Below are 21,642 nucleotides of genomic sequence, written 5' to 3'. Positions count from 1 at the left end.
ATCAGTCACCAATCCGAAAAATCTCTTTTCTACGTAGCTCGTTTGTATACCTCCTCACAACTAACCTTATCCTTTATGAAATGAACAGGGCTAATGCCTTTATTAATGTTCAGCTCTTTATTAAAAAGATCAGCTGGGCAGGGGGCTCGACGCAGAGCTCGCCCCCGCGGTCGTAGCTTTTCCCAGGCAGCCGAAAGGAAGGAGGTGTGCAGAGTCGGTCACTGGAGTCCCAAGCAGCAGCTGTCCCTTCTTCTTTCCTTGTGGCACACCGGTGGCCCGAGGATGAGGAGGCGTGGTGTGCAGAGTCTGTTGCTGAAGTCCAGAGCAACAGCTGTCCCCGCTCCTTCCGTGGTGGCATCACCAGGGCTCTCTGTCTCTCTATCACCCTACTTCTCAGAGCCTAATCTAGTCTGTTCTTTCTTAGGTGATGGCGACGGTTAAAAGTCAATCAGGGGATGTGTTTCCCTCTTCCTCAGCTAGGGCATTTGCCTGGACTCCTCTACTGTGTTCAGTTTCTGATTTATATTCTTTTTTCCCTCCTAAAAATACTCCCATGATCCTAAGGGGTTTCTATTTGCATGTTAGTCTCAGAGTGGCAGCGTGGAGGGGTGGGGGGGCCGGTTGTCCCCAGGTAGTTTAGAGAAAACAAACAGAGCAATTAGCTAATTAGCATTTCAATATCGGTACCTAGCTAGAGTTAGTAGTTTTCTTTTAGTGTTGCCATGGGAACTAGGAAAGCCCTGCCCGCGTTTCTGGGGAACACCTGGAAACTGTTCATAACACTAACCGTACACGAGCATCTGTCTCTTGTCTGCTATCAAAGTTGGTTGAACGGATCACTTCCATGCAGCAATATAATTGATATGCAAATTTTCAAGGCTTACTAAATTTCTCAGTGATCTTCATAAATTACATGTAGTTCTTAAGAGAGAGGATAGCAGTATGGAGTGCGTGGCAGGAGCAAGTGTGCACTTATTCTGTGCCACAGTATTAGAACACAACAGGGACAGCATCAAAACGCTATTTCCACTGTGATTCCAATGAAAGTTTCTTCATAGTTTCTTCAAGTCTTTGCACTCCAAGTAAACATCGCATTCAAGTATTTGATTGTAAACATTGCCATTCCAAGGAAACCACTATGAAATCTCAATAAATGAAGTTCCCATTTAAGGCTTTTACAACACAGCTGCTGCAGTTGTCCCACCTTTTGGAAAACTTATATGTTAAAATTTAAAGCATCAAAAGAAATCTGGGAAAAAAAATACAACTGCAAAACAACTTTCTTCTTTAAAGTCAAGAAGGAATTTAGTATACACTTTGTTCCATATGTACAAACAAAGAACTGTGATTCTTAAATACTTAAAGCACGAAAAAAAAAGTGAACTATTACAAATAAAAAAAGAGATCTTTGAAAATCCATCTTTTAATAGAAAGTGCTTAACTTATATTCTTAAAACAATGCTCTGAGCAGCACAGTAACAAGCTGACAAGTATCTTGCTGCCTTTTTTTTTACTATGAAAAAACCTCAGAAAAAAAAAAAACAAACTTCTTACATTAACAGAAAAGGAGTAGACGAAAAGATAGTCATCTGCCAAGGATTTTCCAATTACTATATGCTGCACAGTATAGAAATATTCAAAAAACTACCCTGCCCCACCTCCCCAGATCTCTCAAAAATGTCTCAGTTCTTTGGATTAAATGATGACCAACTGAATTGATTTTGTCGTCTTGGCAACACCAAATCCAATGTCAGATCTCTTTGTTCTTTTTCTGAATCCACTAGCTGATAACCAAGAATGTTTATAGCACCTTTGCAAACTTCCTGTATTTTCTTAACTTTCTGAAAGGAAAGAACATTTCTCCAGGCCTGTGAAACACTAACTGCATCTCGGGATGTTATTTTGAAGGCCTCTTTTTTTTTCCCCGGTCCCTGTCCATGTGTGATATTATAGATCCAGCTTTTGAGCCTGGGAGTCAAACTAAGATCTGCAAATTTATACATTTCTGAGATTTCTGATAATGGATCTCTTACCAGATCTTCAAAACGGACCATTAAATAGCGATCTTTCAGGAAATTAGGTGGTTTTAGAGTAGCTGTTTCATAAATCTGAACATGACTTCTACAAACCTCTTGCATTACTTTGTATTTGCTATCTTCCACTTTAGTGCCATTGGTACTCAAGACAATTCCATTGTCACGGGCTAATGCTTTGACCGATTGTTCCCGTGACTTAATGACTGCCCTGGGGTCGCGGACGAGGTGAATAATTTTGAGATTCAGGGATGGATCAGTGAGGAGGGGGTATAGGACCTTCAAGTCAAAGAATCGAACTTCCTTGATGACGACATGGCTGTAAGTTTTACAGGCTTCCTCTACCTTGCTGAATGGATACCGTCCACAAAGAGTCTTGCATGCCAATTCACTGGTTATATCAGTACGTTGAAAAGAGTCACAAGCAGGAGCTGAACACAGAGCCCGACTTGCTGCCCACTGGAAAAGATCGGATAAGTTTCTTTTCCAAGGCATGTAAGCATCAAACACAGACATATCACACAGAAAGACCGACCTGACTAAGTCCCGCACTGCCATGTGTAAGACTTTGGCACTGTTCTGGTACATTGTAACCCACACGTGCCATGCAGGTTCCATCAGGTAGAAGACACTCGGGTGCTGGCTGAAAAGTTGACCGACAAAAGAAGATCCTGACCGCCAAGAGGAGAGAATAAGTATGTGGACTTTTGATGGTTTCTCCTCAGACTGAGGCATGAAGCTACTGTACCGGGCATACATGAAGAGTAAGAATCCAGTCTGAACCGCAACAAAAATTATAACAATTGTGCTAGGAATCCGAATCCTTGCCATTCTCGCTGAGGAAGTGCGATGAAAAAAGCTGAAAAAGAGAAGGGAAATACTAGTGAACCACTGCTCCTGTGGCACAATAACAATACAACTTAGACAATACAAACTCTTCCATTAGTAAAACCTTTCTTCAAATGTGCATGTACGTATGTGGCATTAAGTGCTTCCTTAATCAGTTGCACTTGGGTTCGATCACTGCAGGTGACAGCTGTTGGGAAAAAAAAAGCAAGTAATGTGTGACAGTAAGATCACTGCAGAAATAAGCAAATAAGTAAATGTTCAATGTTGAAGAAAACCTTGGGTTGATGCAGCTCAACCCTTGGATTAAAAAAAAACAATACAAAACTACAAAATACACAAGGCCCTCAACTTGAATACTGGTAAACATTGTCCTTAAAAAAAAAAAAAATCTGACTTGCTCAACTGTATTTCTGTTTCAATCTAACATTACAAGGATTTCTATCCGCTAAAAGGAGTGGATGCGAACATCGGTAGCTGTGGGTGCTGAAATAAAAATCATCTAATGTGACTGCTGTACCCTACAGTGGCCATAGGGTGCTATACCAATTGGTGCTTGTCCACAACCCTCTATTTTCCAAACTGCAGAAGGTAGAAGGTGGATGAAAACTCACAACCTGAAGCCACACCTGGCCACAGATGATAAAATGAAAAAGCTGCTGACATGTATCTTTGGTCTGGAGTGCGTACACTCCAAGACTGAATACTCTGAGTTTGCATTCAAACTGCATTCTAAGTTTGGGAGCTAGATTTGTCTGCATGTAACTCCTAGAAAATCTTAGGCATGTCAACCCCAAGTGGATTTCTGATTTACTTTGCAGTCAAAGTTCAAGATACATGGACTCCCCACAGCTTTTTACTAGAGGTTTTTGGCACCTACCCTTTTGTGCTCTCACTCACGCAGATTCCACTTGTAAGCAGGCAGTAAATGTTAGCAGGCAAGGTTTTAGGAAAGTAAGACTCCTCCTGTACACAGATCATCTCAAAAGTTCTACATACACGTATTTGTTATCTAGCTGCATTTACAGTTTGCAATTACAATTTTTTTCTTGTTACAGTGAAAGACACGTTTTTCAACACACTCTGAACTCTTGAAAGAAAATCATGCAGACTAGTAAACATAGATACATATTCATTTGACATAATAAATTCAATTGAATTAAATGATCACCCATTACAAAACTTTTATGTACACTGCATATTAAAAATGTGAAACTCTGCTTCAAAATTCTGTAGCAGCAAAAGTATACAGGAGTTCAACAAATAATTACATTGATTCAGAAGTAAGTAATGGAAGAAAAGCCTTCCAAGGACTGTTAAAGGCAAAAATGAGGCTACAGCCAATGGCTTAGCAATTCCCTAAACTGTGGATAGCCCGTGGTATATGCCTGTATTGCAGTGACACGCTACGAGAAACAAGGCTTAATGTATTACTTAACTTCCTCCTTAGCAGTCCACTACTTGCTTCTCTCAGGCACAAGTGCAGATAGATAAATCCACAGTTTAATTCAGCTTGGCCATTCTTCATAGATAAAATCTGCCTTGTTCAAATACTGAAATTTTGCATATTATATCTCCAGAAGCATCTATAAGTTTCTCTGTGCTGTGAGGATCACCAGCAATCCAGCAGCCTGCATTGACACTTCACCAAACAGAGGGGATGAAAGAATCTAAGCTGAAGTCAAGGTACAGTTGCATTTGCTAATTGAAAGATTTTTCTTGAAACAGGCTCTATGCCTGAAAGTCAGCCAGACAAAACTATCTCGGATCTTTTTCTTGAGTGCAAAAAGTGAGTCATTATCTACACTAAGACTGCATTCTGCAGCTCCTTGCAGTCTCACTTATTATGTAGCTTTCAGAGACTCAATTACGCTTTTTAAAGAATTAATGTGTTTCTACTCTAGTTACGCAGAACTGTTGCTCCACTCTAATCATGCTGCAGAGCTGCGACGCTAACTGCTCTTTACATGTTATTAGCAGAATGTGAGAGACTGAGAAATAAAAGCCAAAAACTGGTTTTTACATTCACTTTTGCCTCGACTCTCTCAGACCTCTCCTTGCTCCAGTTCCCACACAAGTAGTGCGGCAGACAACACTGTGCCAATGAAAAAAAACCAGAAAACATGAGTATTAGTCCACAACATGTATCTGAACTAATCAGCCTCAAGCGCTGCAAATAACATCAAATGACTATAGCTGAAGTATTTCCCTACACTTCAGTATGATAGAAACCGCAAGAAAAAAAAGTGCAATACCAAAGTAAAACACTAAGTAGACACCAGTTTTCTATATTTAAGATTAATTTTCTACCCTTTTGGAAAAGTTGGAATGTTTCTAAGGAATATACACACACGTAGACACCACCAAAGAAAAAGCATACTTACACAACAAAATACAGTATCTGTAAAAGTATTCTCTTGTGTGGCTTCCAGTGCAAAAGGCCAAATACACCACTTTCTCTGTAAACAGTGCCCTTTATTTCTGCACTTCTCTTGTTGGGCATGTGTAATTCTATTTTCATGTGAACAACCATTTACCGTTTGCAATCGCATTCTGCAGTTAAGGTGATTTTAGCCCGGGTTAAACTTGCATTCCCTTGAAGTACAATTTCTTTTAACCCAACAAGCTCTTCTGTGATTTTTGATGAACTTTAGCTGAGGCAGAAAGCAGCTGTTGAAAAGCCCATAAAATAACCTTCTCATAGAGTTGCTGCTGAATATGTACACACATATTTATAAATCTACTGAATAGATTACATTATATCATTGCCTTAGTTGTGGACTTGGTATTGTTGTATTAATGGTTGGACTTCATGATCTTAAAGGTCTTTTCCAACCTAAATGATTCTACAATTCCAAATGTGAGGAACAGGACCTTGCGATACAGGCTACTTCTGATCCTCTAGCTATTCCACTGCAGGACTCACCAGATGGTGCTGTTAGGCAAGCTTGCTCTTTCAGCACAGAAAGGCAATATGCCAAAACTGCACACTGAAGCTGCACGCTGAAACACTAGTCTGTGACTTGCTTCACATTGCCTCTTTCTGATAGTGCCCTCCTCCTCCACCAACAGCTCAGTGGCACCACCTGCCCACCCCAAGCTTCCCTCCTGAAAGCAAAACTGGGGTTTGTTACACCTCCTTTTATCCTGCTTTGTTCCACATAAGTGCTTCCTCGTAGCTGCACCTACCTGACTATAGCATGCCTGCCAACTGCAAACACGGAGGGGGAAAAGGAGAAGCAGCAGAGGGGCCACATGTTCTAGCATTACTGCCACTTCAGCTGCCATCTCGCTGACAAAATCAGACTTGACCCCAAGTGGCAAGGGAGCTACAACAAGCAGAAAAACAGGCTGTAACGGGCCTCTCACATCTCTCAGCTGAGACTCAAGTATGACAACACTCAGTGGCATCACAATATGTGCTTCTGTAAATAATGAATACTCCTTAGTGTAAGTTATTTTACTGACAGTTACACTGTTATTCCTTTTCTGTGATAGTAGTAGTACTTCTTTGGTGATACCATTTCTTAAAGGAGAGCTCTGGTAAAGAGAATAATCAGAAGTCTCTCAAATTCTTGATGTACAATCAATTCTTCACAGGGCAATGAAAATTTTCAAAATGTGATCTGAAAAGCATTAGCTTATATAGTTCAGTTGCCAGTCCCGAATCAAGCTCTGTTCCTGGGCTTCCCTGCTAACAGCTACTAATGGAAACAAGATCCTGGACTAGATGAACTCTGGGACAGTTCCACAATAACTATTCTTATGTATTGTCCAAAGGAAATTAATTATACAAACTGGCCAACAGAGCAATCATTTTCTTCATAACTTAAACTGTCTCTGATAGACTGCTGAGCTGCAGGGCCACTAGTATCTGCTTGCCAAGAAACTAGATACATTACAGAAAGCTATCCAGTTTTACCAAGCAGGGTAAAAATACAGTCAGCAGTAGTATTGATTCCAAAAAGATCTCATTCCTAAGATGAGCACTTTTCAGACCCAGAAAGGCAGAAGACAAAGAAAGAAATTGTCCACTGGATGATAATTTAGCTCTTGCTTCCAGGGACTTTTATTTGTTTGTCACATAAGACATGTAATGTTGGAATTACACAAAAAAGATCTGGAGTAATCAGATCTTTTCAGGTCAGCTCTGAAAGAAGTACGGTTTCTTAGTAACTTGCTTTCAGCACAGAATTCAACCTGAAGAGACTTAATAAAGTAGCAAAAACTAACTTCACAGCTAAAAAAGACCCTCTTCTTAAACTGCTTTTTTTTGTTTGTTTGTTTGTTTGTTTTTTGTTTTCTGGGATATTAAAAAGACTGTAGAAAGACAGAAAGAGTGTCTCATATTAGAGATTGTCAAGGAACATGCTCTCTCTTTGAGCTTTGGACAAAAGGCTGGGATGAGACACTCTCTTAGAACAAATAAGTCTGGGTCTTTTGTGGGAAGACTGAAAAACCAGGCTGGATTAAAGCAAAAACATTGGAGTGAAGAATTACAAATACCTGCTCCCCTACAATGACTTCTGAGCAACTGAATCTTAGCTGTCTTTGTCAAAGTCTTCCCTGGCCATTTTTTGTCTGAGAAAATTTCCAGCATACTTTCATTTTAAACAGTCTGTGCAGCATTTTTAAAGAACTTACAGATTACACAGAAATTACCTCAAATAATGTACTCAGTTGTTGGTCCCTTCCAGCTCAGGATATTCTGTGATTCTGTTGATTTCCCAGATTGATTTCTTCTACTGAAAAATTAATACCTAATGCTGGATTACGTGCACAACCTTTTGTTTCCTAAAAAAAAAAATTATTGTCCTGTATGCTGACCTTTCAGAGCAATCATACGAGATGAATGTAATTATCTCTTATGTACTTAAAATTCACCAAATGCAGCAGTACTGACTGTAAAAAGAATGATAATGGTAAATGTCATCATGCATTTCATAGAATTTATAGGAAAATGTTTGTCCATGGCATGATAAATAGAGCTAAGATCACCTGAAGGTCTACTTTTCCTCATCATATTTACTCACTGCGTTCTTCACCTATAAGACATTGCACCAATGCAATCACCACCAAAATGGCTTCTGTGAGCTAATGTTAGAAACATAGTTTGCTACTCAAAAAAGTAAAATGCTGGAACATGACAAAGCTGGTCAAAGAATAATATAACACCAATATTACTAGTAATTCTTGCAGTAAGTCACCCCACTGACAAAACATCACTTTCCAGTAATCTTCTCCAGCTAGAAATCACACATCTTCATAAGGCAAAAGCTTGCTGTATCAACAATATGCAGATTGGTATTTGAATGGGTAAAGAAAAAGTTTTTTGGAGGGTGTGTTCTAGAATCACTGGTAGTCCTAAAAGTTAAAAATCTTTCCAATACTAAATAGTTGAAACTCATAAGCCTAATTTTTTTTAATAGAATAATGAAACTGCAACTAAAATAATAAAATACAGTAAAAGTACTGTAGTAATTCTGAATTATAACATTATAAATTATAATTATAATATCATTTTATACTATATAATCATATATATTATATAATTATAATATAATTATAATTATAAAGTAGCATTTCAGGTGACAGTGTTCATTCAGCTTTTGGAAATATACTTCTTTTTAGAATCTAGTAGTAAATGAGATTTGAAAAATTGCTTCCAGGAAATCTTTACACTTAAAGACTTTATAATACAATGAATACATTGTATACATTTATAATATATATAATTTACATTTATATTATATATATATACTGTTTCCTTTGGGAGATTTAAAATATTTTTGAAGTTAGATAAAGTTGGCCAGCCTAAGCAAATGGCCGTGTCAAAGCATAGCCCTATAATGCCTATTTCTCTATGCACTGCAGCTGAAGATCACAAAGTGCTTTCAGCTACTAGAATTACTAGTGTTCAAGAAACGAGGTCTGCTTAGTTGCAGCTTTTGTTAGGAATTTTTACCATGGCAAAAGTGGCCTGACAAAGAGACACCAGCAGTGACTGAATGCTATTCACTTACTTGAGACTCTGTCTGCACTGGCTCAATAGCGTCCTCAAATTCAAACAGTCCGAGGACGACCGGGCAGAGGTGCGCCCTGTGTGCCTCACTTGAAGCAACTGTTGCAACTAAGAAATACTGACAAATGCTTCCGATTAGCATGTCACCTTCACCTAAAACGAGGCAGGACACAACAGAAAAATGGGAAGGGTTCACTAAACTCTCTCATCTAACTCCAACAAACGAAACCACTTTAACCTCAATCAGCCACGTTCCCCAGGGAAAAGGAAGAAAAGGGGAAAAAAAAAGAAAAAGGGGGGGGGGGGCAGAGGAAAGGAGGGGGGGGGGGAAACCAACCCCCCCCCCCCCCCCCCCCCCCCAAAAAACCCACCTAAAATAACCAGGCTGATTTTCGACAGCTTTCTGTCGCACTCTGTCGGTGCGACATCGGCTCCGCCGCAACTGGTATTAGCGCTAGTCCGCCGCCACAAGCAGGGGCGTACGTAACCCGATCAAAAACATCTCCTTTAAAGAACCGTTGTTTGAGACCGGAAAAAAAAAGGTCTGACCGGGACTTCCAGTCCTGTGGAATAATCGCACCCCCACCTGTATCAGCCTGCCCGTACCTTGTCGCCGCCTCTCGCCACCGCCGTGGCTCCGAGCTGCCGACAGAGACAATGAACCGCTTTCAGACGTGGCCGAGGCGCCGGGGCAGCGGGAGGAGCCCGAGAAGAAGCCGATCCGCCCCGCTCCCGGAGCATCCCCGGGCAAAGGCGCAGCCGGGCAGAGGCGGTCCGCTGGCCTGCCCCGCCCAGCACGAGTGGGACCGGCGCGGCGGGGCAGTGGCGCCCGCCCCGCAGGCAGGCATGTGCGTCCTGGAAGCGCCCGCTGCGCAGGATCCCGGCTGGCTCGCCGAAATCGGCCCGTGGCAACTCCGCCTAGCCGCCGCAGCAGCCAGCGCCCCGCCACCTCTCCTCCGCGGGGTCCCGCGTGCCTCGGGTCTTCCTGTCGCAGCTGCCCCCTCCCCCCGGCCCCCGCCTCCTCCCTCCATCCCGCCGAGCGCTCCCAGGCGAACAGAGCTCGGCGCGGCCGCGTCCCGCTCGCCTCGTGCGAGTAGAACGAGAGGATAATGCCCCCTGCCCCCTGCAAAACGGGCTTGGTGAGTTAAAAAGCAGCGAGGTGGTTTATTTTCTCCTAGTTCTACCTCTTAAAACCCTCCCGAAGCATGGCTCTTCTAACTTAAAGCTGCTTTCTTTTTCCTTCTTACAGAACCTTGATTAATCGTAGGGATCCACCATGTCCTTTCTCAATGACGAACATTCAGATTGCTCTGTCATATGTATACAGAGAAGATCTGTGTAGTAGCACTGTGGTGCATGGTAGTGGTCTTGACTTTTTGTGTTGCTTAGCAAGCTGAAGGAAGAGTCCTTGCAGATAGCTTTCTGAGAAAGGCTCTTCCTTCCTAAACCTCTTCTAATGCTGGCTGCAGTGGATTCCCAGGTATATATTTTTCCATTGTAGTTCAGTTTGTTGCTTAAGCTATAAAATCTTGCTTTTTTTCTATTGCTTGGTTACTTACAAAAGTAGACTATCTCTTCAAGCTCGAGAAAGGAGTCAGAACTATGAACCAAGAACTACGGTCAGTAGAAAAAGTCATCCAGGAAGTGACCACAGCAGAGCGATCACAGGGTTTTTTTTCCCTGCTGTGGTAACGTGCCTTTACGGCTCCTTTTACCCTGCATTCAGTTATTAGTCCCAGTCATGAAACACCTCTTTGACAAGAAACGGAGGTATGTCTTCAGGTCATATTAAGCAATTACATGCCACCTGCAAGTAAATAACTCTTTTGATTGCCTCTTCTTAATGTATATAGTTCTTTGCTTACATTACTGTAGAGGATTTTTTCCAGTTTTCTCCATCTAAAGGAAAAGAGAATGTTAAGGACATTTTTCTCTGTATTTCTGGAACTAGACCTGATCTCCATTTCTTATTTCACATGCATTCACTGAACTGTTGTTCTCAGCAGCATCAGTTGTTCTAACTTAATGTGAAAGGCTACAACAGGAGAGAAAAGTGAGAGAGGGATTAATGGAGTCTCCCAGTACTGTGGCTTTCGAGCATGAGTCTCTTCCATGTTTTTGTTACCACCTAAACAGACTTCTGTTCAGCTTGGAGGAAGATTCTTACGCATTCCATTTTTGTGGGAGTAGAACATTCAAACCCTTAAATTGCAGTCCTATGGTCTCTCCAGAGATTTCCGCCCCTTGCTCATGTCCACCTTAATGCTTGTGCCAATACCTACCAAGTTCAGTCAGGGAACTGACTTGTCTAAAAAAGTGATTATAAAGATCATCTTCACCATAAGTAACTCCCTGAATTAACTCACGCAGTCACACAAGCACCGTTACTGCTGCAAGGGAGAGCGTACCAAATGTACACCAGCTTGAGATATGGGGGAAACAAGCTCACAGCCCCCTTCGTTCATGCTGTGCAGTGGCTAGAAGCACAAAAAAGCAGCAGACTATTGCTTTGACTCTGGAGATGTTGATACGAAGCCAGTTATCAGTAGCCCTACGCTGCCACATAGAGACTTCAAAGATCCAAGAGCAAACAGGAGTTTTCTGGAAAAGGTAGCTCTCCTAACTGCCAGGATGTTGAATTCTAGAGGACAATGGCCAAAAGGTGGCATACTGCTAGGCTGCTCTTTCATATTTCATAGCTGCACTGTGTCTTAATAGTTCAAGAGAACCAAAGCCACTTGGAATTTTTTTCAGAATTCTAGCATCTATAATTTTTTAAAATTCTGTCCTGCCATAACACTGCTTTGCTAGAATTAATTCTTTAATACAAAACTGAAAACATAATGGAAATTTTGTTGTTTTCTCTTGTAAGCTTGTCTAGCATAAAAAGTAAGCCCAGAAAAGGAAGATAAAATAATCTTCCCTATGACCACCACCATCAAGAATGAGGGACAGAGTCTTTCAATGGCTACTAGGTGATTATAATTTTTATCTGTTCTAAACTATTTAAGCTCTGAAGGTAATTATTCACTTGCTTTGAAACTCTGAGGCTTCCCTGGTAGATTTTTTTGCTAGTTTTCTTTCAACAGATACAAGGATTCTCTGTTTTACTATTCACAATTCACACTTAACGGTTGGGTGCTACAGAAATAATACCAGTAGCAAATGGTTGTGCAAATTTTGCACACACTATGGCCCAAAACCTGATTCCTCACATCAACCTTGAATTTATTCATCATCCAATTTAATAATTAAATTGCTGAGTATGTATAGCCACAGTTACAGAAGTGCATATCCGACCTTAATTCATCCATGCTGTTTTTCACTTCATAGTGCACATAAATGCATGTACAAATAACTCTTGACAGCTCTAAGACTGCAGTGAATTGATTCACAAGAAGTAAAAATAGTTAATGTTGTTACTTTCAGCATATTATTTTCAGTTTTCAAGGTGGTTTTTGAGGCATGTTTCAGTTGCAAAAAAACAACTAGGCTCTTTTTTGCTGTCAAAAATATAAACTTTTCCAGCTCCAAAGCAGCGTTCCTAAAGAAATTAAATGAATGAACATGTATTTTAAAAAGGAAGCACAAACAGAGCATACTTGGAACATACTTACAAAATTCTGATCTTCTGAAGTAAGAAGTGTATAGAGAATAAAATCAGGTAACTATTTCTGAATGGCATTTCTATGAAGTGTTCTCAGGCATCTCTTCAAGACTGGTGCTGTTTGTAGGATAGTACTGGAGATACAGGCAGAACTGGTGATACTGGAATTGTAGTCAACACCTGATTCTGGAACAAAAACGTCTTAATCCTACCAAACACCCAAAGAAAGATAAGGAGGATGCTGACGTACTGGATCCAGGCAAATTTAATAATTTCCCAAAATCCTGGCTGATATTTAAGGAAAGTCAAGGAGTGTTAATAGAGAACCTTCTGATGCTACCATTGCAATATCTAAACAAGGAAACTCATAGGCAGAAAGGCACAAACCTTGTTAATACATTGTTTTGTGTCACAAATGCTAAGCCTCTGAACCACAGAAACACCTAAAAGCCTTCTACCATGGTAGGTAACCATGGTAAAGCTGGAGAGAACGTCTCTCCTAGAAGACATTTAAATCAATTCTGGGTAAAGTACCTACTTTGTGCCTGAGTCATCAGGAAGTACTTATTGTTAATATTCAGGCAGGCAAACAAATCTTGTTAAAAGCGTGCTCCATACAGATTCTTCTAAATGCAGACTTGTTCTTGTCTAAGAAAAAGAATGAAGAACCTAACGAACGAAGAATTACTTTTTTAAAATAAAAAAATTACGGTCTGTCTGCACATGGACAGATGTAACAATTTCCCTCTGCGGGAGTTATTATTTGGTGAGATGATCTTACCTACAGATTTCTAATCATTTGCTTTAGGTCACAGACTACAGTATCATGCTTTGTGAGTGGCATCTGTGACAGACTGGGATAGCAGGTACTGCAGAACCAAAGCAAGATGTACTACAAATATTCCCTGAGAATAGCTAACTGCTTTAAAGAAGAACTTTAAAGAACTGCTTTAAAGGCCTTTTTAACAAAGCTGAAAAGCAACACAGGTTCCCAATAAAGAAAGGCAAAAAGTGGTTATGAAGGCACCATCATCTGAAGGAAGGGACAAATAGGTATTTCATCAACTCCAGTACTGTAGCATTTGCTTAGCTTAAAAAAAGTTTAGCAACACATCTAAGAGAAAACATCTTCATTTGGCCTGCATGTGGTGGAGGCTCAAATAATATAACCCTGTTATGTCACAGTTTGTGCAGTTTTTGAAGGATATAAGATAACTTCCACTGGGTAATGAATGGTGGCATTAATGACAAATGGCATATCCGTTGCTCTTCCAGTCATCCAAACAGGGCTGGGATCTGAAAAGACTGTTGTCACTATAATGGAGAAAGGAAATGTCCAGGTTGAGGGGCTTTTAGGTATTAATACAGAAGTCATATACCTCGCAAAACAGCTGCCAGTATGCTAACTACTACTGTCCTGTAGCTACACATTCAGGCTTACCATTTCTATCCCGATACGCTCCAATGACGTTTGCTAGATCATAGTCACTTGCAAAAGGACTTGTGCCATTGACCACAGACACCTGTTACAACAAGGAGACACTTTAATTATTCGTCCAGTCTTCCAGACAGTAATTCTACTGAGTTTCTTACACAAAGTAACCGTGCCCTTCGAGGAATGAACATAAACATCAGACTGAACATCTTGGCAGAAAAACCTCTTCCCTCTTGCAGTCTTAACAAGAAAACACCAGTTCCAAAGTCTTACAGTTCACTCTGTGCAGTAGTACAAACAATTAGGGTGTCACCTAGGATACTGGGAGGATTAAGAGGGGGGAGTGATTTGATGGGGAAGGGAAAAACATTTCCTCACATTGTATCTGGTATCCAGTCCACAGTGGTTAAGTAATTGCCTCTGGTTTAATTTCAAGTCTCCATTCACATAGAGCTGAGACCCTGGCACAGGAGAAAAAAACTGAAGAAAAGCCATGCTCTGCATCACAAATGTTGACATTCTCTGAAATAGTGAACACAAAAAAGGAAAATTTATCAGGGGGAGGAGGGACACAACACACTTTTCTACCTCTTGGTATCTACACGTTTTTCTATATTGATTTGATTTTTCTAGGACTCCCAAGTTTCAGATCATCACCTTAGTCTAAACAAGAGACCATCAAATAAAAAATACCATTTTTTAAAAAAAGTGAACTACCTTAGTTAACAGTTAACTAACTTTATTAACTCAACAAAGTTCCACAGGAAATTCAGTGAAGTCCAATGTCTGTGGCCAATGACAGAAAGTTTTGACTAGCCATAACATGTAAGAAGCAGCAAGGTGACTAAACACATTCATTGAAGACACACTTTAAAAAAACTCAGCAGTCAAAATCAAGGACTTGCACTCTGCAACAAGAACCAAATAAAGAAGGTAGGTCCTTAGTTCTTATCTACCATTCAGTCTGAAGGAAAATTTCCACATTTACAGTGGGATAAAAAAAGCGCTCCGAATATCGTAACTCTCTGCGATACTAATACCTGACCAAATACTTCAGCCCAAATCTAGGACTGTTGGGCCTTTATTCTGGGCCTCAGGCTTAAGAATGTTTTCTACACCACATAGCTATACTTGCTAAGCTTGTCCATCTGCAATCAGCAAGACTCTCTCAAGAAACAGCCTAATCTCCCTAGGCAAACAACTTTTTGTCTGTGTGGCTGCACCCAACGCAGCTCTGTATTATTGCTCCTTTCAGATGTATCCCTGGGTTCTCTGTGCACCGGTGGTTTACTCTTTGCTTTAGGTATTAATTGCACTGCCATTTGAGGTACAATGGCAGCAGAATTGCATTGTCTTGTCTTCCTATAACACTTCCCCGTCCCAGTTACAAGATAGAGAAGATCCTGGCAGGTGATCACCGATGCTTCAAGAGCTGCTAAGCAAAATCTAAGGACTTTTAGGCTGCTGCAACAGCCTGACTCTCCACCTCAAAAAATGAACTGGTTAAGACACAGCAGTCTGTAGGAATACACATCCTTCTGTCTATGGCAAGACTCTCAGTTATTTTCAGGTGCCACCCACGCTGATACTCATTGTTGCACATTTCTGTCCTCTATGGTGCACTACAGCCCAAGAGAATATAGAGCTTAAAAATATATATTAAAAAAAAACAACCCCTAATAAAGTGTATCCAAATATGCAAGAGAGCTAGACTAGGAATGACACAGCAGAGGTGGAGAAAATTAAATATTTTTCAGTAAAATACATATTTTAGATAGGAATTTCAAATGTGGAAGGTTTCTTTCCATCTTTTGTATAACCACTACTGGAATTTTACAATGGGTCTATACATCACAACAAACAAAACTAAAAATGCTCACATAAAGCTGGTAGGAAAAGAGTAGAATCAGCTGAACGCCGACTACATGCTCTGTTGGTTGTAATGGAAGTTCCAGTTTAAAATGCAACTCATCCATTTTGCCATCTTGATTTTTGTCTTCTTCTCTAGTCTAAACAAATTTTTTTTAAAGACAGGAATTTCTGTTAGAAAGAAAAACAAAAAAAGTAAAACCCCAGGGGACCCTACAAGTGCAGCACGCACATACCAAGGAAGCAAATAAACTGCATAGTAAGGAATGCAATAAAACGCTACTTGACTATTTACAGACAGAGGACTAGAGACAAATAAAAAGCCAACACTGTTGTCTGTTATACAAGGTCTCATACACCCCTCCAGGGAGGGAAAGTTTACTTCAAGGTCTTTTCTGCCCTACACCATTCCAACCATCTTCCTTGCATGCCACAAAGCATGCCTTAGTGCTGGATCTTCTGTAAGACACAGTGCAAATATATGACTGATGGTCAGGCTTGTGCCTCCTGCCATTGTAGTATGCCTCTTAAATGGCCTCTGTATGCTGATTCCTGGCTGTAAGCCAAGGCTTGCTATGCTTGTGCGCCAGAGTGTCCAATACTTCAGCTACTTGCAAAATATAGCAGGGCTTGTAACAGAGGCAGACAGAAAAATAACTGCCACTGTGAAATCCCAGAAAGAAAAGTGACATATGCTTCTGAAGGGACATAACTACTTCCAAATCCAGGGGTACCCTGCAAACTCCACATCATGGTAAGTCATGTGGCCAGGGGAGAGGGGCACAACTAATTTGATGAAAGTAAACCCCTGTGTTCACGCAAACCACCAGCGGTGCTTACGGACACGGTTTAGTGGCAAAATTGGTAGGGCTTGATTAATAACTGGACTTGGTCTTACGGGCTTTTCCCAATCTAAGTAATGCAATGATTCAGTAACACTGAGAGGGAGTGAAGCGGGACTCATTAAAAATCCAGCAAATCCCGATGTGAGGCACAAGGTCATACATAAAGCTGCTGCTATCTGAAGGCAGCAGTGCCTGACGGGCCACCCGCTCAAAAGCGCCATCAGCACTCGTGCCCTGAGCCGGCTGCCGGTCCACTGGCTCCACTCTGCAGCCTCGCTTCTAGCCACTGTTGCCGGGCCGCCCCGGGCAAGCCTACCGACAGGAGCGGGACTCGGAGCCGGTCCTCCTGGAGCCTGTTGAACGCTGGGAATGTGCTCCACGCCAAGAAGCTGCCCGGGCCGGACCCGATGGTGGCGACGAAGAGAGCCTCGTACCGGAAACGAACAGTGGGCTGCTCCAGGTACGCGCTCTGCTTCAGCCAGAAACCTGAGGGCAGAAACAGCACGAGGTTTCAGGACTGCAGCAGGCCCAGTCGGGCCGCGTGGGGTCCAGTGGCGCTCACCGTGGCTCCGGTAGGCCACCAGCAGCGGCGGCACATAGGTGAGCGCCGTGATGAGCAACAGCGCCAGTGCCGCGGCGGAGCAGAATCCAGCCCGGTAGCGCGTGTACAGCGCGGGATGCGAGAACAGCTCCACGCCAGCCATGGCGAGCAGCCCCCAGTGCCCGCAAGCACCAACCCTCCCCACACTCTCACCGGCCGTCCCCGCCCGCGCCTTGAGCGCTGCACTGGGCGGAACCTCGGACTGACGAGAAGCCGCGCCAATCAGCGCCGAGGGAACGGGCGCATCAGCCAATGAACGCGCACTACTGCCTCCCGGGGCCGTCGGCGAGATAGTGCCCGGCTGCGGGATGGGGACACACGGATGGGGACACCTGCCGGGGCGACGAAGTCTGTGGAGCGGCTTCGAGTGCCCCGGGAGCCCTGCGGGCGGCTTCGCACCCGGCAGGTGCGACTCCGTGCTCGGATGCTACAGCCCCGCCCTGCGATCCCCGGCCGGAAGAAGCGCGGCTGCTCAAGCGGCTGCCAGGGGACAGGCGAGCCGGAAGTCCCGCCTGCCGAGCCGCGGCTGTTGTTGTGACAGGGACCGTGACAGCGACAGGCCCGGCACGAGCCCCCGCCCCCCGCACACGGGCCTTGCCGCCTCTGGCTTCGCTCCCCGCCCGCCTGCACCATGAAGTGGATGTTCAAGGAGGACCACGCGCTGGGTAAGGGTGGATCTGGGCCAGGCGCTGCCTGGTAGCGGCCCCGCTGCCCTCGGTCTCCCGTGTCGCCATCTGTCGCGGTCGGCTTCCCCAGGCGGTCGTCTTGTCTGTGGGCGGACAGCCGCTGGCGGCCCTCGCCTAAGGGTAGTGCGATGCCCGGGGACGGTCTCCCCGAAAAGCTAGAGACCCGCTCGGAGGCGAGAATATGATCGCGATCCCCGCAGGCTCACGGCCCTGCCGGCGCTGCCCTCTCGGCCTAGGATACCGGCAATATAATTACTATGCAATGACTAATTACGAGTTTTGTTCACAGAGCACAGATGTGTAGAGTCCGCAAAAATCCGAGCCAAATACCCCGACCGTGTCCCGGTGAGTAGCCAAGCCAGCTTCAACAGCGTACTTACAGGCAAAGGTGGATACGCTGTTTCCATCCTGCCCACTCTGATGAGTTCCTACAGAGTAAATTCATTTTCCTTTTTGTGTCCTTAGATGTTTTAAAGAAGCCCCAAACACATCTAACTACTCCAGCATTTCCTCCTCTGTCCCACTGCATATTGACAAATAAGCTTTCTAAAAACTTTCCAGGGATTTTTATGATATAGCATGGTCCTGCTTTCTTCTAAGGGCAGTTATATCCCAGCAATTATATCCCTTCATTGTCTTGAAGATTGTGCCTGATCCTTAGAAAGATTATGAAGACTACTGAAACTTTGACCATCTTCCACCCTGGCTAAATGGGTTAGATGATATCCCTCATGTATTCCACGCCTATAACCAGTCATCACGGTGAATTTCCCCATGCAAACCCTGTTGTTTGAAGAGCCAATGCAAGTGGTGACCCCTCCTTTCTGCATTAATACCTACCAATCTGCTAAATAGTGAATGAGCTCTCTTCTCTCTGCAATCTCTTTTACCATGTTTCAGTCTCTGAAAAGACCACAGTTCACATCCTTATGTAGCAGCTAGCAACATGTCCACATTCTCAACTTACTTGCTTGAGTGCAAAATTTCCCACATCCCATCTGACCACATGCCAGTTAGTGCCACTCCTGCCTCTCACCTTTTGGTAAGTAACTTTTCTGTTAGCAGAGCCCAGAGAAGAATCTTCATTCCCATTGACTTTTTTTGCTGCTCAGTTGCACCTAGTCACAAGATTTTTTCCAGTTGCAATCTGGCGAGCTGATATGATCCTTGCTGTTTTCTCTTGAATAACTATTCCCTCCCACATAGACTGCAGGCTCCTTAATGACCATACATCTCCACAGTATCCATTTATCCATTTCAAAAATATACTTGATAACCTTAGGGGGAAAAGAAACACAGAAACTCATAGTGTGAGTCAGAATGACATGCTGCTGTATCAGGAATGGACAGCAAGGTGTAGACAGATACAGGAATTGAATCTCAAATTGCAGCAGTCCTTTGTCTGGAGCAGTATGCGTTTTCTGCTTGGTGATTCAAATTGAGCCACATACCATTGATACCAAATAGTTGGTATCAATTTAACAGTCAGAAGTGTTTTTCAAACTTAATGTTTCAAGTGGAATGCACAGCTAAGGAATGGAGACCCTGGAACCTCTTGTAAACCCCATTTCCTGACCCGCTGGATTTTTCCTTCAAGAATCAGCCTGTGTACTACAATGAGCATTGGGTTTTTTTAACAAGCAATACTTAATTATCCTTCCCCCTGTACCTGTTGCTTTCTGTTTGGTTTGTTTATTTTTGTTTGGTTTTGTTTCTGGCCATCTTGCTATCTTTCCTTTCTGTAGTCAGTTTCTGATTTCCAAAGCAATGATGGAATACTCTAAATGCCAGTTCAGCAGAATACAAAGGTAGCCAGTACCAGTACAGGGGAAGGATCACCTCCAGTCCTTTGCCTAATGCAGTCCAGGACACTATTAGCCTTACTTGTGGCCAGAGTACAGTGCTGGTTCACTTTCAGCTTTGGATCCACATTGCAGCAATTTCGTATCATCAGTGTACAAAAGGTTAAGTGATGTGCATACTTTCCTGTCACAGGTGTCTTTAAGGCATAATGCACCTTTTTACACCATGACTGCCAAACACAGGCACAGGAAGTTTCAAGCCATTGTGTATATAAACATGGGTTTCAGTGCAGCTGTAAAATCAGGTCTTACAGTGCTGAGCCAGTTCTACCTCTGATTTGGTTGTGGTCAGGAAACCTTTTTGTTCATCCCCCTGCTCACCACTGTAAGTCTGTATGAGCAATCTACCAAAGCTGTCTGTTCATACCAATCCTGAACAGCCTGACCTTCACACCTGCACTTTACAGGTCATAGTGGAGAAGGTCTCAGGATCTCAGATTGTTGATATTGACAAGAGGAAGTACTTAGTTCCGTCTGACATCACCGTGGCCCAGTTCATGTGGATCATCAGGAAGAGGATTCAACTGCCATCTGAGAAGGCAATATTCCTCTTTGTAGACAAGACTGTCCCACAGTCCAGGTGAGAGTCTATTCACTTGGTATTCAGAATCATTACAGCAAGCCTGTGCATATTAGAGGGTCAGTAAGACCATTCTTCGAGGCTCATTTGATGATTTTAGGAGATGTCTGTCACATCTTAATCTCACTAAAGGTTTTTTTTTCCTCATGAATTTGATAAATGTCTTATTTCTTGAGCGAGGCTGAAAGGAAGGGTGACTGAAAAATAATACTGTGATTTACTTCCATGGCAAAAGGGTGAGCTTTGCAGTTACTATATCATTACATTTGGTTGAGTGCAAAAACACATAGATCATCAATGTCAAGAAAACAATGATTCTCAGTATAACAAAAAAGGTTGCACATTAAATACTCAATAGCAAATGGCATAAATTATTTTGAAAAAAACCAATAACCTCTCAGTTTACAAAGAAATTGTAACATTACAAACTAGTTGTTGGTTTTTTTTTTCAAATTATTTTCTTCTATGAAAAAAAGAGCAATTGCAATAGAAAGGTTTTTTTGTATTGCTTTTACATAGGAGTAAGTTTCATTGTTTTCTGCTACATACAGAATATAGTAGAAGCAGCAACTACCACTTTCTACACTAGACACTTCAGTAACATTTAAGGAAATAGTATGCTGTTACATGCCTTAGATGTGATTATTCTTAATACTTAATTATAAAATATATAATACTTAATTATAAAAGAAAGAGTCCCTCCAGGTAACCTGATACAAAATAGGGACCCGTGAGAACCATCCTTTTCTGCTTGTTTTCTTCTAACAGTACTGAGAATGCCTATATGTCATCTTTGTAACAGTATTTTAGAATTGCTAAGAGCAGGAAAGGGAGATCCATTGTCTCTTCTCATATGTTCAAAATGAGATGTTACATCTCAGCTAGAAAAACAGGGCTTTGATCATTCAATATTAATGTAAAAATAGTAACTTCTTAACCGATAAACAAAACCACAATCTGTTCATGGCTTTGCTCATCTCAATGGCTTCAGTTTATGTAATGAACTTCTGTATGAAGAGAGAAGGATGTTAAGGATTGGTGATCATCTACTACTCACCAATTCTCTTCCATTTCAAGTACTGCTTACAAATCTTCCCAGCTCCTCTCTTGGGCAGAATGATGTCATTGTTTTTCCCTGTCACTCACATCCATCTCCATCTTTCAGTTCATTAGCCTCTTCTCAGTTTTGGGAAATCAGAGAAAGGTGAGCCGAGGAGGCTTCATTTGTGCACCCGACTGATGTCTACTGCTCCAAC

At 42.4% G+C, this 21,642-nt stretch overlaps 3 protein-coding genes across 8 annotated transcripts in view; 1 reads left to right on the top strand and 2 right to left on the bottom strand.

Moving 5' to 3' along the window:
- Positions 1-1,405: 1,405 nt before the first annotated feature.
- On the bottom strand, positions 1,406-12,599 carry LOC128812830 (carbohydrate sulfotransferase 5-like). 5 transcript variants are annotated; one of them, XM_053987481.1, is made up of 5 exons: positions 9,508-9,571; positions 8,903-9,054; positions 7,542-7,673; positions 6,069-6,208; positions 1,406-2,892 (listed from the first exon to the last, which is right to left on the bottom strand). In XM_053987481.1, exons 4-5 carry the CDS (start codon positions 6,134-6,136, stop codon positions 1,683-1,685), a joined length of 1,278 nt encoding a protein of 425 aa, XP_053843456.1. In that variant the 5' UTR covers positions 6,137-6,208; positions 7,542-7,673; positions 8,903-9,054; positions 9,508-9,571; the 3' UTR covers positions 1,406-1,682. The 5 variants fall into 5 exon arrangements, with proteins under 5 accessions (XP_053843456.1, XP_053843458.1, XP_053843459.1 ...); XM_053987483.1 differs by lacking the exon at positions 6,069-6,208; XM_053987484.1 differs by lacking the exons at positions 6,069-6,208; positions 7,542-7,673.
- On the bottom strand, positions 12,124-17,405 carry TMEM231 (transmembrane protein 231). 2 transcript variants are annotated; one of them, XM_053987488.1, is made up of 7 exons: positions 17,220-17,405; positions 16,974-17,143; positions 15,824-15,952; positions 14,322-14,465; positions 13,950-14,031; positions 13,717-13,822; positions 12,124-12,803 (listed from the first exon to the last, which is right to left on the bottom strand). In XM_053987488.1, exons 1-7 carry the CDS (start codon positions 17,359-17,361, stop codon positions 12,614-12,616), a joined length of 963 nt encoding a protein of 320 aa, XP_053843463.1. In that variant the 5' UTR covers positions 17,362-17,405; the 3' UTR covers positions 12,124-12,613. The 2 variants fall into 2 exon arrangements, with proteins under 2 accessions (XP_053843463.1, XP_053843462.1); XM_053987487.1 differs by lacking the exon at positions 12,124-12,803 and having other exon boundaries at positions 13,624-13,804.
- A 203-nt stretch (positions 17,406-17,608) lies between these two features.
- The window catches only part of GABARAPL2 (GABA type A receptor associated protein like 2), a 4,952-nt gene continuing 918 nt past the window's right edge, over positions 17,609-21,642 (top strand). The window contains exons 1-3 of the mRNA XM_053987490.1: positions 17,609-17,923; positions 18,234-18,289; positions 20,214-20,386. Of these exons, the coding sequence (XP_053843465.1) occupies positions 17,890-17,923; positions 18,234-18,289; positions 20,214-20,386 (263 nt within the window). The 5' untranslated portion in view covers positions 17,609-17,889. The remainder of the gene's footprint in view (positions 17,924-18,233; positions 18,290-20,213; positions 20,387-21,642) is intronic.

The sequence above is a fragment of the Vidua macroura genome, chromosome 11 (genome assembly GCF_024509145.1).
Source record: "Vidua macroura isolate BioBank_ID:100142 chromosome 11, ASM2450914v1, whole genome shotgun sequence".
Taxonomy (NCBI): Eukaryota; Metazoa; Chordata; class Aves; order Passeriformes; family Viduidae; genus Vidua; species Vidua macroura.
Note: the sequence above shows the minus strand (reverse complement) of the source record. Positions and strands in the feature narration are given on the sequence as shown.

Bases quoted from the DNA above. Each gene is read 5' to 3' on its own strand.
- LOC128812830 (XM_053987482.1), bottom strand. From the start codon at position 12,586: ATGCCATTCAGAAATAGTTACCTGATTTTATTCTCTATACACTTCTTA. The intron at 2,893-12,518 runs GTAAGTATGTTC...TCTCTTTTTCAG, and splicing joins CTTCAGAAGATCAGAATTTT to CTTTTTTCATCGCACTTCCT.
- TMEM231 (XM_053987488.1), bottom strand. From the start codon at position 17,361: ATGGCTGGCGTGGAGCTGTTCTCGCATCCCGCGCTGTACACGCGCTAC. The intron at 15,953-16,973 runs GTAGGCTTGCCC...AAATTTGTTTAG, and splicing joins TCCGAGTCCCGCTCCTGTCG to ACTAGAGAAGAAGACAAAAA. The intron at 14,032-14,321 runs GTGAGGAAATGT...TTGTTGTAACAG, and splicing joins GACTGGATACCAGATACAAT to GTGTCTGTGGTCAATGGCAC.